Source organism: Typha angustifolia, chromosome 14 (assembly GCF_048772165.1).
Source record: "Typha angustifolia cultivar Huaian chromosome 14, ASM4877216v1, whole genome shotgun sequence".
Classification (NCBI taxonomy): domain Eukaryota; kingdom Viridiplantae; phylum Streptophyta; class Magnoliopsida; order Poales; family Typhaceae; genus Typha; species Typha angustifolia.
The window spans coordinates 2,535,242-2,550,026 of NC_133252.1; the positions used below are offsets into that span (position 1 = coordinate 2,535,242).

Sequence of the window (14,785 nt, forward strand, 5' to 3'; positions counted from 1 at the left end):
TTTTTGGCCCTCCTTTGGTTTCACATAAATTGTGATTTGAGCATAATTTAGTTTCTTTATTAGGTGCATTTATTTTGCATTTCTTTAAGCATTTGCTATGAACTTTTTGAAAATGTCATCTACCATGCTTTTAAAGATCATTTATCTTCCTTGACTAGTGTACAAGGTGAGTTATATTCAAATCTATGCAAAACTATGAGTACTAATCCAAATGAGTCCTTCAATGTGCAAGTTGCCTAAATAAAAATGAAAAGACTTAAGGGTCTTATACTGCTCTGCATTCATCCTTGTTACAATCAAATTATTCTTCTAAGATGTCACATGTAGATGAAGAGCAAAACTTAATTCACATGATGAAAGCTTCACGAATATTCAAACCGCCAACAATTTCTTGGTGATAGAATTTTGTGAATTGAAGAAGCCAAATTTGAAGCTTGCAGGCAAACTAAAGAGCTTGGAAAATGAAAATGTTGAGATGAAAGAGCAATGAGCTAAGTTGACCAAAAAAGTGGAGCGACTCAAAGAAGTAAAAGAAAAGTTCCAAAAGGATTTAAATATTCCTTTTATCTCTCATGATTTAGCTCTAACATTTCTTTTATCTCTCTCATGATTTAGCTCAATAGCATCAGTAGATTTGATCTCCTAGGATGTTATTTTTTTTCCGTATATTTTGTAGAACTTTGACAGATTAATATATTATAGAGGCACAAAAAAGAGTCAGATCCCATTATAGCCATTTCATATCAGAATGAACCTTTATTCATTTGGATCTAACTATATCTTTTACCAATTGTATGATAATACAAAGCATGCATAAAAGAATAATCCTCAAAAGAGAAAAATGCATAGCAGACTCAGCAACTTCCTTTATTTCTTTGAAATGTTGGTGACAATAAAGCCTCATCAGAGATTAATCAATGGCATCTCAAAATCCAATGCACAATTGTAGCACTTGTACAAAGGAAAACAAGAAGATAAAATAAAACAAAATTTTCACAAATGAAATGAAAAGGAGAAATTTTGCTACTCAAGTTATCAATCAGATAGCCGCTTCTTATTTTGCGGAGTCAGTTCTGGTTCTCAGCTGATTCAGCTACCACATATTAAATGAGGAATGTGTTGTACCTTATGCCAGTCAGCTCCATTTCTTTGGCAACTCAATTGTAGCAGTGGGCATCCGGTAATAGTCAGATGCCGGAGTGAGGCTGGAACTCCATCTGCAGGCAAGGATGTGACCAATGGAACAGTGTGAATTTCCAAATACTGAAGGAATGTCAATAAATGTAGTCCCTCAGGCAGCAAATCAATCTTGTTGCAAAATGAAAGCCGGAAGTCATTAATCCTGACAGGTAGTCCACCATGAAAAGATACAAGTTCTTGGCATGATGATATCTCTAAATATTCAAGATTAGTGAGATCTTGCAAGGCTAGAGAGATGAGCGTATCACATTCATGAATCTTCAGGGCCTTGAGAGATCTCAAGTCCCGAAAATGGTCTCCTTGCATGGCATTGAGATGTACAAATCGTGAAATGGTAAGTGATGATAGAGAGGTGAGGCTACCAATCCATGAGAACATTCTGACTTCACCGCCATCCACTACTAAATCTTGAAGGGACGGGAGCAAAGGACCAGTCAACACTCTCGGGCAGTTTTTGATGTCAAGCTTTTCAAGTGACCTTGTGAGATGAAACAGTTCATGTAACTGGGGGCAATCTGAGATGACAAGTGCCTTGAGGGAAGGCATTTCACCTTCTTCTACTTCATACCAACTCTCCAGATTACTCATGTCTGATATGAAAAGCTCCTCTAGTGATTGAAAATTCTTGACAGAACTGTTACTAGAGACCACATGACCCATATGCTTTACTTCATGTAGCCTTTCCAAGTAGACATATTTTAGTTTTGGCAATTTTCCGACAAGTGGGAGAGCTCCACATTGACTGCAGTTTGAGAGTCTCAGTGATTCTAAATATAAGAAAGATGGATCTTCCAGCCAATTTGGAAATCTGGTGCCACTGTAGTTCTCTATCCGTAAGTATCTGAGATTGGTATGAGGACGCAGGTTCTCGATTACATCCTCCACTCCACTTTGTGAGTTAGAGAAGCTCTGATCACTCCATCGCAGCATCATAGCATTAATATACCTTTTGTTCTTCAAATTGGCTAATTTGGCTTCTGTTGCATTACCTACATTTTCCAGCTTTGAGATGCAAAGTTCTCCTCGGAGATGCAAATCCTTTAATTCCCCAATCCCACAGCCACTCTCCAGTGAGATGCTAAACCTCGACAGTGTCCGAAGAGAAGTTAATTTGCCGATTCCTGGTGGCATGGAAATCAGATCAGTCCAACTTTGAGTGTCCCTCTTCCAGTCCAGATGCAACCCTAGATGCCGTAAGTGAACCAAATTTCTCATGCCTTTCGGTAGCTCAAGAAGCTTTGTGCACTCGCCAAGTTCTAGTACCTGCAGGTTATAGAGGTTACAGATTGATTCAGGCAACCTCTCTATTTGGGTACCACGAAGATTGAGGTACCGAAGGAGAATGAGATCACCAATGGAATCAGGCAATAACACCAACTCATTATCGCTCAGATCTAAGGCACGCAAACAACTCAGATTCAGAAACAGATCACGAGGGATCTGCACAGGGGGAACACCAAGTTTAGCACTCATTATTAAGGCTCTTAACCGTTTATGCTTGTAGATCATCTGATACGTTGCATGATCCACATTGCGTCGACATGCCAATGCATAACGAGCATTCTCTGGCTCATCCTTTGCTGCAGCACCATCCAATCTTAGACATTCATAGCTAGAAACTGACTGTGCTAACTCATGGATTAGGCCAGGCATTTTATATTTCTGTTTTCGGCTGTGATTACCATCAGAAATCTGGAAAAATGATCTCCAGAGCAGGTAATCAAAATACTTGGCACCAATGTTCTCCACTGACCTCACTCCCCTAGGCTTCACAAAACCTACTGCAATCCACAGCTTGACCAACTCATCTCTATCGAATTCATATCCACTAGGAAATATTGAACAGAATGTAAAACACTGCTTCAGATGCAATGGCAAGTAGTCATAACTCACCTTCAAAGGCAATAAGACTTTGTTCGCGTTGTCCTCTGGATTCGGCAGATCACTTAGCACACTTCTCCATTCCTCTTCATCCGTGATACCATGTAGCAATCCGCCAATGAATTTAGCTGCCAAAGGTGAGCGCGGACAATTGCGAATAATTGTCCGACCGATTAGCTCCAAGTGCGGATACAGATTCCAAGACTCCCCCTGTAATGCTTGTTGCCGAAAAATCAACCAGCAGTCATCCTCATTGAGACCAACTAAATGAACAGGCTGCGATATGCGCATGTTCTTGGAGACCAGATCACTCCTAGTAGTCACTAACACTATGCTTCCTTTTATTCCCTTCAGCAATGGAGCTCGCAATGCCTCCCAAAAGAACGGGCTCTCATTGCACAAATCATCAAGAACAAGTAAGAACTTCTTACCTGTAACGAGATTAGCGAGCATCTGCTGCAGCAAATCCCAGCTTTCAAGACCGCAACTTTTTCCCGTGATCCCTTCAATGATCTCCTTTGTGATCGTCTTCACGTTAGATCCACGAGAGACACTGACCCAAATTTTCGGTTTGAACCGTTCCTTTAACCCACCATCGCCAAAGACGGACCTTGCAAGCGCCGTCTTCCCCATTCCTCCAGCCCCAACAATGGAAACAACCCAAACACCATCACCTTGATCCAAACTCAACAACCCATAAACTCTTTCCCTCTCTGGAACTAAACCCACGAGTGGAAATTCAGTTCCGAGTGAACCCGCTTGAGGAGGAAACCATTCTTCTCTCCCTTGGACCTTCCGCTTCGCGTCCCCCTCCTTCAAGTGGAGCTTCTTCTTATCCATGGCAATCGCATCATACGTCTCTCTAATCTCCGCAATCCTCTTCGAAAGTATCCATCTTTGGGCGACCAAGTTTCTAGTGTCGGCTATATAGCACCATGCTCGCTTCCGCTTGCGAGATCGGTCGCCGGAGGCGACATCTTGGAGCAAATTGGAGGCGTTGACCCTGGTCTGGAACTTATCGAAGAGGTCGTCGGCGTCGAATGCAACGTCACGGAGCTGGCGGAGCCACAGGAGGACAGCGCCATCCTCGATATATCGGGTCTCCTCTGCGTCTTTGAGGAGTAATTTGATGCGGTTCGACGTATCCCGGAGCTTTTCGAGCTCGGCCTCGACGGTGAAGACTTGGTTGATGGATTCGTAGGCCAGCGCGGCGCCAGAAGCACCTGCTTCAAGGGCCTTGTCGAGGACCTTCTCGAGTAAAGGGTTGAGAAAGCCTGTGAGGCCAAAGAGGTCTTTGAGTAGTTTCCATAAACTCGCCATTAGCGCAAAGATTGGTGTGGGAGAAGAGAGAGAGAGAGAGAGAGAGAGAGACGCGAAACGAGAGACAAGAGGACGAGAAGCGTGTTGACTTTTCAAAGAGGGTATGTGGCAGACAATAACTGGCCGTTTGACCGGACGCAAATCCATTATCTCTCCTGTCGGATTTGGACCCGATAGGAGAGTGCAATAACGGGTCGGATTTTGACCCAAGTTCTATCCAAGTATTTACTTTTTACCCTCTCTTACTCTCCAAAGGATCTTACTACCTAAGCTAAAAATACCTCAATCTCTAATCCTGATTAATGTATTCTTTCATGCAGCATTTAATGGTCACTACATTTGATGACCAACCTCCTCATAAAGCCAAAAAAATTAAAGCTAGTTGCTATTAATGATTTCCCCCGGCTACAGCTATCACATTCACCTCTTTATTGAATTAATTAATAAAATCTACCAGTACCACCATGGTAGCTACTTGAAAACGGCGTAGATCTGGAACTTTCTCTTATTGATTTTAGGATTTAACTATTTTAAGGAGTTATAAATCGACGTCATGTCTGTTTCATTATATTAATTACTATCAGATCATGCACGGATCTAAGCCTCCCGTATATAATAAGATCACGTAGCTGGGACGAGTAGCCCTTCAGAGAACTAATCGTTCGTGTAGATTAGTTGGCTAATTATAATACAACTATTGGCTATAGTTGTACGTGGGATAGTTTTTTTTTTCTTTTTTTGATTTTTTATAATTGTTTGCCTCCGATTCTAACGAATTCTTTTATAACCTTGAAATTTAGTTTATAAAAAAAATTAGGAAAAAAAAAGATCACGTATGATACATAGTATGCTCTCTCTCTTTTTCCTTAACATTGTAGGGAATTATATGGCCATCTAATTAATAATAGAATACAACTTCATGCAAAGATTGAGAAATTCAAGATTGGATCTATCATGTAATTAGTTACTTATTACTATCTATAACTAGTTGAAGATGATGACATATAAATTGATGAATTCTGTCGTGAATTGTCGACATTTATTAGTTGATGAGTATATGACACCTCCCCTTACTAATATTACTGTGCAGTTCATTATCATATATTTTCTCCTATTTCATAAAATATTTAAAAAAACACTTTTTTATTAGGTTAACACTAATATCATCTGAGCATAATACATAACTTTTATTATTTTTTAGCCATAAATTACATAGCGAGAAGATGAATTTGGTATAGTACACTAAGGGTGTAAATGAGTCTAGCCTAAGCGAGCTGACTCCTGCTCAAGCTCGACTTGAAATTAAATTTGAGTCTCTTTATTAGGCTTAGGCTCAGCTCGTCTCAACTCGAGCTGGGCCTGATCGAGATCGAGCCGAGCCTGAATCTAAAATAAACCTATTATCAAGCTTGCCGAGCTGGCTCGAGCTGGACCGAGCCAATTCGAGCCCAAGTTGAGCCACAACTTATTTTAAGTGAAGGAGGGTGAGCCGGAGCTTATAGGACAAGGCGGCACCGTGGGTCCATGGCAGCTTGACGAGGTGGCACCACGGCAGCTTGGCGTCTTCTCGAAGGAGGAGGAGGATGCAGTGGTTGCTTGGAAAAGGAGGGTGAGGTGAAGCTTAGAGGACGAGGTCGCACCATGGCCGTGGATCCATGGCAGCTAGAGAGGCAGCACCACGCCAGTTTGGCGTCTCCTCAAAGTAGGAGGACACAATGGCTGCTTGGAGAAGGAGAGCGAGGCGAAGCTTAGAGGATGAGGTGGCATCGTGGCCGTGGGTCCGTAGCGGCTTGGCGTCTTCTCAAAAGAGGAGGAGGAGGAGTCGGCGGTAGCTCAAGGAGACGAGCTCAAGGGAATGTGGGGGTAGGATTAGATTTGGGAATTAAGGTTTCAAACTTTCAATGTATTATAAATTATCACCCATAACCGAGCCTATCGAGCTGCTCAGCTTGATATTAATTTCAAATCTCTATTAGCGACTTAGGCTCGGCTCACCTTTGACCGAGCTGAGTCGAACTCGAGCTTCAGTTGAGCTGAGCCCAAGCCGCTCTTCAAGCTTGACACCCCTATAGTACATTGTAAATGAAAGCGAGATAGTCCCAACCTTCATACCGTATTATTTGTCTTAATCTAACTTAGTCTGGGAGCTTGTTTATGTTAAAAAAATGTAAGACTGTTAAATGTAAATTTTCTCTACTTTTTGTGAATGAGACTTTGTGATACATGTGAGCAACAAAAGGGAAAGATAAAAGAAAAGGAGAAAAAAGACCTTGTTAAAAGAAAATATGTGCGTCAACAAGGTAGATGATAAATGAAAAGCAATTAATGACATTGGAGGTAGTCACAGTATATAAGTACTGAATCACATGTTAGTGAGACACCTGTGAACAACAGAGGCAAAGGTTTAGTCGTAGATAGGAAAAGGAGAGGAGGAGTTTTAATGTTTGAGATAGCCTAAATATTAGCTTAGTTAATTAGCAATGGGAAGGCCTCCTTGTTGTGATAAGCTTGGTGTTAAGAAAGGTCCATGGACTCCAGAAGAAGACATGAACTTGATATCCTACATCCAAGAGCATGGGCCTGGAAACTGGAGATCAGTCCCTCCGAACACAGGTAATGCCTTCAAATCTTTGTCCACTTCTTCTCTTATGTCTGCATGCATGGTTTTATGCCAAATTATTCCAATGTGCTTTTATTTGCGTAGGGTTGATGAGGTGTAGCAAGAGTTGCAGACTGAGATGGACTAACTATCTCAGGCCTGGAATTAAGAGAGGCAACTTTAATCTCCATGAAGAAGAGATGATCATCAACCTCCAAGCCATGCTTGGCAACAAGTAAGTAAGCTTGTTCCATTGATCATGGGTTTTAGTTTATATATGGAGCTCACCAGGGTTTTAATCATTCCATGCAGGTGGGCAGCCATAGCTTCCCACCTGCCACAAAGGACAGACAATGATATCAAGAACTACTGGAACACCCATCTCAAGAAGAAGGTCAGGAGGTTTCAGGAAACAAGCAGCAGTTGTACAACAACAACTTCCAACAACTCGAATATTATTCCAGCATGCCATAAATCCGTGTCAAATGGCAACGCCACCACCTACGCTTCGAGCACAGTGAACATCTCCAGACTCCTTGAAGGGTGGACGAGATCATCATCATCAACGACATCGTTGAAACAAGAAACTAGTGATCAAGCGAAGCGTAGTGCTCATGATGGTCACATCAACCGTGAAGAGCTCAACTCAGTGGTTCCATTCAGCGACAATGGTGGCACGGAGGAGGAGTCTCAACCTTCATTTTATATGCTAGAGAAGTGGCTGCTTGACGAGGCATCAGAGCAGATGGACGGGGTGCTCATGGAACTCTTTGCTGATGATATCACCGCAGACCAAATCTACTGAGTCTTACTCCATGCATGACAGCTTTCAACCTAGCTTGCTGTCAAATCCTAAGTTTCTGCTAATTATTTACAGTGTAATAATGAAAATTAGTTGTGAAGTTAAGAAAGTATAGGTTATTGCTTACATACCTTTTTCTTCTTCGCTTTTTTCAAGCTTTTTCTATGAAATATGTAAAGGAAATCTGGTGTTCAATTGTATATTTCTTTTCTAGTTTTATGTGTTTATGATTAGTTCCCTCTTTTGAGGGGAGTGAACAGTAGAGGATGAATCTGACAAGCAAATCCAAGAGAGCTCTAGGCACGAGAATGAAATGCTCCATTAAAGTTTGACAGCATTAATGCCTGGGCTCTGGCCATTAATTACAAGAAACTTGGTTTCCAGCCTTTTCTTTTCTAATTATGCAGGCATATCTCTGTGGAAGGGGACTCCCAAAAATAAGGACTACTACTAGCTTGCCCTCAGAGGTCACTCTATTTGTTGAATTGAAAGCTCAGATGGAAGACTAATTTAATTGCAGTAGTCTCCCAATAAACATCCCACAGTAGCATCACATTACATATAAACAATGTTAATAGTACAAAATCAAGTAAATATCATTGTTAAACCTGACCACTCAGCTATTGTCATGAGCTAGTAAAATCCGACCACTCAGCTATTGTCATGAGCTAGTAAAAACTTGACCACTCAGCTATTGTCGGCATGATTAAAAAATTTAAGTTAATAAAACATTTATTTCTCAAGGAATCAAGTTATATAAGGTTTATACTAATGTTAGAGAATTAGTAGACCTAAAGCTTAAGTTGTAAAGCCTGAACTCATGACACCTATAAAAATTAGCTTTAGTACTATAGTGTTAGATTTATGATATATAAATTATAGTTAGAATTTGCTTAAAATATTGTTCTTGAAGATCTTGTATGACAGTGATACAAATAAAGATAGTAATTAAGAAGTTCTTTTTCATTCAAGGTCTGCTCACCAAAACACTCTACCCAAAGTAAGTGAGTCCAAAACTTATTTATGAGTTTAGATTATTTATAATTAATAGTGGGTGCTATAGTGGGTGCATTGGAAGCTACGCCCAGGAAAAATACTTTGGAAGATAGTAATTTTATTTTATAAAAACTGCTAACTCGATGAAGTAAATTAGATGATTACATGTTATACAATTTACATATATCTTGTGGGTGCTTGACGGTCCTTTCAGGTAGTATCTTCAATATCTTAAGTTGTTCCAAAATCACTTTTATAGAGAAAGCAACTTATATTAAATAAATTGCTAACTTAGATAGCAATTTTTGTATATATATATATATATATGTATATATATATATGATTATTTTAAGTAGCATTTAATGTTTCGTTGTTTAGTGTGCAGACTAAAAATAATAAAAAGCTTCTACAGCAGTTTGAATTTTGAAAGGTTGGCCATCCAAGGCATCAACCTTTCAAACTACTGTAGAAGCTCCTTTCCAACAACTATCATTGATTAACAACCTTTAAACAGCATACTCGTTTTCCTTGCTTTTTCTGTGACACCTGTTTATTAATAGTACGTTGCAAAGAAGCATCAATCGCAGTTTGAAAGGTTGATACTTACCAACCAATTCTATTAGATCTTGTGGATACCTTACGACCAAGGATGCTTGTTACTAATGTGGTCATGAGTTTAACTTTAATCTTAGATAATATTACGGAGAATTATTTGATGGTTGGTAGTTTGATAGCTTAACTCAATTTGATTGATGGTTCGACAAAATAGTTTGGTAACGTAATAGCTTGGAGTAAGTCTCGACGGCGTTTAGTTTAAAGTAATTGTTCGACGATGCATATGGCTTGAAATCTAGATTAGACAGTTAAAAGCTCAGTGGAGCCTAAAGTGCCTCTATATCTAAGGAGGGTTGACCCTTTGTCTAACCCATATATAGCCTTCGGACTCATGAATGATAAAAAAAAATTAAGCCACCATCAAATTCCATCGAGGTTTAAAAAAAAAAAGAAGAAAGGTTGATGCTTTCGAGGGCCAACGAGTAGTAACTTTGCCTTTTTTTATTATTTATGAGTTCAAATACTAGATATAAATCGGACAAATGGCCAATCCTCTTTAGATACAGAGGCATTTAGGCCCCACCAAGCTTTTAGCTGCTTAATCTAAGTTTCAAACCATATACGTTGTCAAATAATTACTCTGAATCAAACGTCGTGAAGATATGCTCCAAATCGTCGTACTACCAAACTGTTATTCTAAATTAACCGCACTATTAAACTATCAATCAAATCGAGCTAAACTACAAAAACCACTAAATAATTTTTCCACGATACTGAGTCTCCTTTTTTTTTTTTGTTCATTTTACTCGTTTAATTGAATTTGAAATCTAAATACTTCTAGATGAGTTCTATTGTCCGACTGGGGATCTCCCAGCTTAGCAAAGTTGATGAATTAGATGAAGGTTTCTATTACTAAATTCCTCATCCAGTAGGTGAGTTATATAAAAATAACTTATTCTATAAGTAAAAGCAACTACGATAAGAATAAAAATGACTAAGAGGCTCTCTTACATAAGTAAATCACTAAGATTCAGCTATTTATAAAACACGTTAATCGAGGCAATGATTTATTAAGGAAAGAAATTTGCATATAAATTACCAATCGCTGACTGGATAAATGATTTACCAATAAAAATTTGCCATCTGGATGCCATCCAATCCGACATGGTAGAAACTCGTCTACTTTTATACTTATGGATCTATGTGTTATGTTGAATGTCACAAAGATGAGTAAATAAAATGAAAATATTAGAGCCAATTCTAACAATCACATTTATAATTCAGAAAAACCTATATATTAATCTCTTAGTTAGGTCTTAACTTATTTCACCCACTCTAATTTTATTTGTGACACTTTATCTTAAATTTAAAGATACTTATTAAAGATAAAGTTATAAATAATTAACTAAGGTTTTTAATGCATATAAAAGTACTAATGGAATTTCAAATAATAAATAATTAAACATATTTCTCTCTGCCTAATAATCTAATACTACGAAACTAAATCTCCTCCTCTGCTTACTATCTCTCACTCTCATTCAAGATTCTTTAATCTTCTATTAATAAAGAGTTAACCGTAGAGAAATAGAGGGAGAAAGAAAGTAACAGAGGAGCCAAAACAACGTATCAAGGAGAGAGAGAGAGAGAGAGAGTTTATTTCTTTATTTCATCGGTTACAGAGCAACAAGAAGACATGCTCTGAATCCATCGACGTCCTTTTGCATCCTTACACCAAACTAAAACCCCTCCTTTATTTCTTCCATCCTACCATCCTCGTTCTCTCTCTCTCTCTCCTTCTTTCTTCGCATGCTCTGTGAATAGAAAAAGGAGACCAACATCCTGTTTAGAAGAACAGAACGTCAGGTGTGATAATAGAAAATTAAAAAAATAGCTTCCAACTATCATCCATAAATAAAGAGAAAGAGAGTGGGGAAAAGAACATACTCTTTTTATATTTTTAACGTTACAAATATGCTCATATTCTACTATGCTGTCTACCTGAATTTTGAGATTTTATTAACAAATTTAAAGAAGAATAAATAAATATTTGATGTTGTAGTTTATGCCCGATATTATAGCTTAGTATATTATTTTTATTTACTTTAATCTTATAAATATTATAGATTGAATGTTATATTCTTTTTCATTTTTATTTTTATATTCTCTTTCGTCTAAACTGCAAAGGACGGAACGGCGGAGTAGGAGAAGCAGCAGTTCCAGTAGAGATCTCCAAAGCCTGCCATCATAGCAGAGAGAGATGATAGAAAAAAGACCAACTAGTTTAGGAATACTCTGTTTTAGCCGACCCACTTGGCAATTCCTCTCCTTTCGCTCCCTTCGGGAGATGCCCGGAGAAGGAGGGGAAGAAAGGTGAGAACTTTTTAAGATGACATGCAGGCGGCGGAGGAGATGTTGGTAGAGGTGCATGCACGACGACGAGGCCAACGTCGACACCGGCAACTATGAGCTAAGCTGCAAGATCTTCTCCATCCTACAACACCACAAGCTCTGAGTGTCCAAGGCTCACCCGGTCCGCCGACTGCAGCATTGCAGCGTTTGATCAAAAACCAGAGGGAGAAGGTATGCATCCTCTGCATCAATGGCGGATTTGAAAATGGACTCGTTTAAGACTTATGGCTTGGCTCTAGCTCAGTGGAGGCTCGGCTCATTTATGCATCCTATCTTGCAGTACCAAAAAAAATCAAGGGTGAAAATGTCTTATTATTATTTTTTTATTATCCTTATAGTCTTATTCTTTTTTCCTTTTCTTTTTTTAGTTGGCAATGAGACTCTTCAAGCCCGCTTCTATAGTTAGACCCGAACCTCCCGGATGATGGGGAGAAGCAATCAAAACCAAAGATCACCATCTTCTTCATCTTATCAACATTTAGATCGGAAGATCTATTTCCAAATTTGAGATTTTTTTTTTCTTCGTGGTTTTTTCCACGCATCTTTCTTGAATCCGAAATGGGTTATAATCTTTTAGCTCTTGTAGTTTGCTGATTGCTTCAAGGATCCTTGGAGAACCCGTAAGTTCCCCCCAACTTGGTTTGGGTTCTTATGGGAACAGCACCAAGATGGCAACCGCTTGCCGCAGACCCTTCTTTTGTCTCTTTGCCATTGCCGCGCTCTTGTTCTTCGTTTCTTGGTCCCTCCTCCTGGACTCAACCGGAACCTCGAACCCAGCCTTTGATGCGTTGCCCCACCAAAAAGTCGCCTCCTTTTTGGACACCAACTTAGCCCAGGTTAAAGAAATCGACAGGTGTGATCCTAAATATGCAATCTTGAAGGTTTTCATGTACGATTTGCCACCTGAATTCCACTTTGGGTTATTGGGTTGGAAGCCGGAAGGCGAGAGCGTGTGGCCGGAGTTAACCAACAAGATCCCGGACTACCCTGGTGGACTAAATTTGCAACATAGCATTGAGTACTGGCTCACGTTGGACCTTTTGTCATCGAGAGTTGCTGAGAGGACCAGCCCCTGCGCTGCCGTGAGGGTGATGGATTCCCGCAATGCTGATGTAGTGTTCGTGCCGTTCTTCTCGTCTTTGAGCTTTAATCGTTATTCGAAGGTTATCCCCCCTGCGAAGGTCAGCAGGAATAGGATGTTGCAGGATAAGCTTGTGGAGTTCTTGACTTCTAGAGAGGAATGGAGGAGGTCTGGTGGCCGAGACCATATAATCTTAGCGCATCATCCCAATAGTATGTTGGATGTGAGGTTGAAACTGTGGCCCTGCATGTTTATACTTTCGGATTTCGGGAGGTATCCGCCGACCGTGGCTAATGTAGAGAAAGATGTCATTGCTCCCTATAAGCATGTGATTGGGAATTTTGTGAATGATTCCTCCGGTTACGACGATCGTCCGACTCTGCTGTATTTCCAAGGAGCTATCTACAGGAAAGATGTAAGTGATCACCTTATCTTAATTTATCTTTTCTGTTGTTATGATAACTAACATAGATTTGATGTCATTTAAACTCAGTGTGAATGAAATATGTTGGACATGAGTTACTACATCATTAGGCAATCCGCTTAACAATAATCCAAATTTTCACATGAATGTTCACTCCCAGGATAGTCTGAAAGAGATCTATTGCTCTTTCTTATGTTCATGTAGTAATCTGCACTGTGCTATCCAACAAAAGAAGAATTTTTGGCTTATCACAGGTAAGCCGAAACGAATTCGCTTGATCAAGTTCAGTTTTACTTTTATTTGACTAAGAACTTACATATTTGCTGGCCTTCAATCTTTTACAAGGTTGTTAGTTAAGGCAAGTGTTTAGAGGAGTATATACAAGTAGTAGATGTTCTAGTTGGTAAACAGTTTTGTCTGTCATGGCCTTGCCATATACTCACATGCCATTCGGGTGAAAGAAAATTCTTACAAGGATCTATGCTCCTTCAGATATATTCCTCCAACTCCTTATTGCTTCAACAATGTAACTCTATGACATAATTTATAAACTTCTTATGAATTCCCTATCTACAGGGTGGGATTATTCGTCAAGAGCTGTATTATCTTCTTCGAAATGAGAAGGATGTGCATTTCTCATTTGGAAGCATTGTCGGGGATGGGATCAGGCAAGCAACAAAGGGAATGCACTCATCCAAATTCTGCCTTAACATTGCAGGCGACACACCATCTTCCAACCGCTTATTTGACGCCATAGCTAGCCACTGTGTTCCTGTCATCATTAGTAATGACATCGAACTCCCATTTGAGGATGTTCTTGACTACAGCAAGTTCTGCATCTTCGTGCGTGCGTCCGATGCAATCAAGGAGGGCTTCCTTATAAAGCTGATCAGAGGCATAAGCCGGGAGGAATGGACCAGTATGTGGAAAACGCTGAAGGAAATCGAGGGGCACTTTGAATTCAGATACCCGTCTCAGAAGGACGACGCTGTTCAGATGATTTGGCAGGCAGTGGCTAGAAAGGTACCTGCAGTTCGTTTGAAAATGAATAGATACAGAAGGTTCTTTCGGTTTCCACTCAAAGAAGGAAGAGAGACTTTTCCCGAGTCTTCTTCCTGGTTAAGGACTCAGACTCCCGATTTGTAGGATGTCAAACTTTGTTTTGGCTGGAATCTCGATCCTTTTCTTTTTTATCTCAAAAATTTTGTTGAAAGTACTCGCAGGAAATTGATAAATCCATTACACCCAACACCTATTGATATTTGCCAACCTTCAACATCTTCTACCTTTTCTTATTATCCCCAAGTTTCTATTTGAGCTTTTTTTGCAAAGCTGCAGCTCAGGAATGGTAAAAGTCATATTTTGTGTCTGCTTTTGCTTCATTGAGTGGACAAGGATAATGGCACAGTTGTTCTAAATGTTTTGCAGTCTCTGTTAGGAATCAACATTTTGGCTTCTTCTTTTGGTAAGTAATTCGAAGAATTTGTTTCATTCCTTGATGATTCTGACAGCTCCTAA

General features: G+C 39.6%; 3 protein-coding genes across 3 annotated transcripts; 2 read left to right on the top strand and 1 right to left on the bottom strand.

Annotated features, from left to right (window-relative positions):
- Positions 1-843: 843 nt before the first annotated feature.
- On the bottom strand, positions 844-4,445 carry LOC140776049 (putative disease resistance protein RGA3). Its single transcript, XM_073119598.1, has one exon. The coding sequence runs from the start codon at positions 4,399-4,401 to the stop codon at positions 1,090-1,092; it is 3,312 nt and encodes a 1,103-aa protein (XP_072975699.1). The 5' UTR covers positions 4,402-4,445; the 3' UTR covers positions 844-1,089.
- Positions 4,446-6,798: 2,353 nt separating this feature from the next.
- LOC140776316 (transcription factor MYB60-like) lies at positions 6,799-8,016 on the top strand. The gene is made up of 3 exons (XM_073119979.1): positions 6,799-7,014; positions 7,106-7,235; positions 7,313-8,016. The coding sequence occupies exons 1-3, from the start codon at positions 6,882-6,884 to the stop codon at positions 7,803-7,805; spliced, it is 756 nt and encodes a 251-aa protein (XP_072976080.1). The 5' UTR covers positions 6,799-6,881; the 3' UTR covers positions 7,806-8,016.
- A 3,030-nt stretch (positions 8,017-11,046) lies between these two features.
- Positions 11,047-14,543, top strand: LOC140776148 (probable arabinosyltransferase ARAD1). Its single transcript, XM_073119748.1, has 4 exons — positions 11,047-11,216; positions 11,538-11,933; positions 12,131-13,258; positions 13,844-14,543. Exons 3-4 carry the CDS (start codon positions 12,431-12,433, stop codon positions 14,411-14,413), a joined length of 1,398 nt encoding a protein of 465 aa, XP_072975849.1. The 5' UTR covers positions 11,047-11,216; positions 11,538-11,933; positions 12,131-12,430; the 3' UTR covers positions 14,414-14,543.
- The last annotated feature ends 242 nt before the right edge of the window (positions 14,544-14,785 follow it).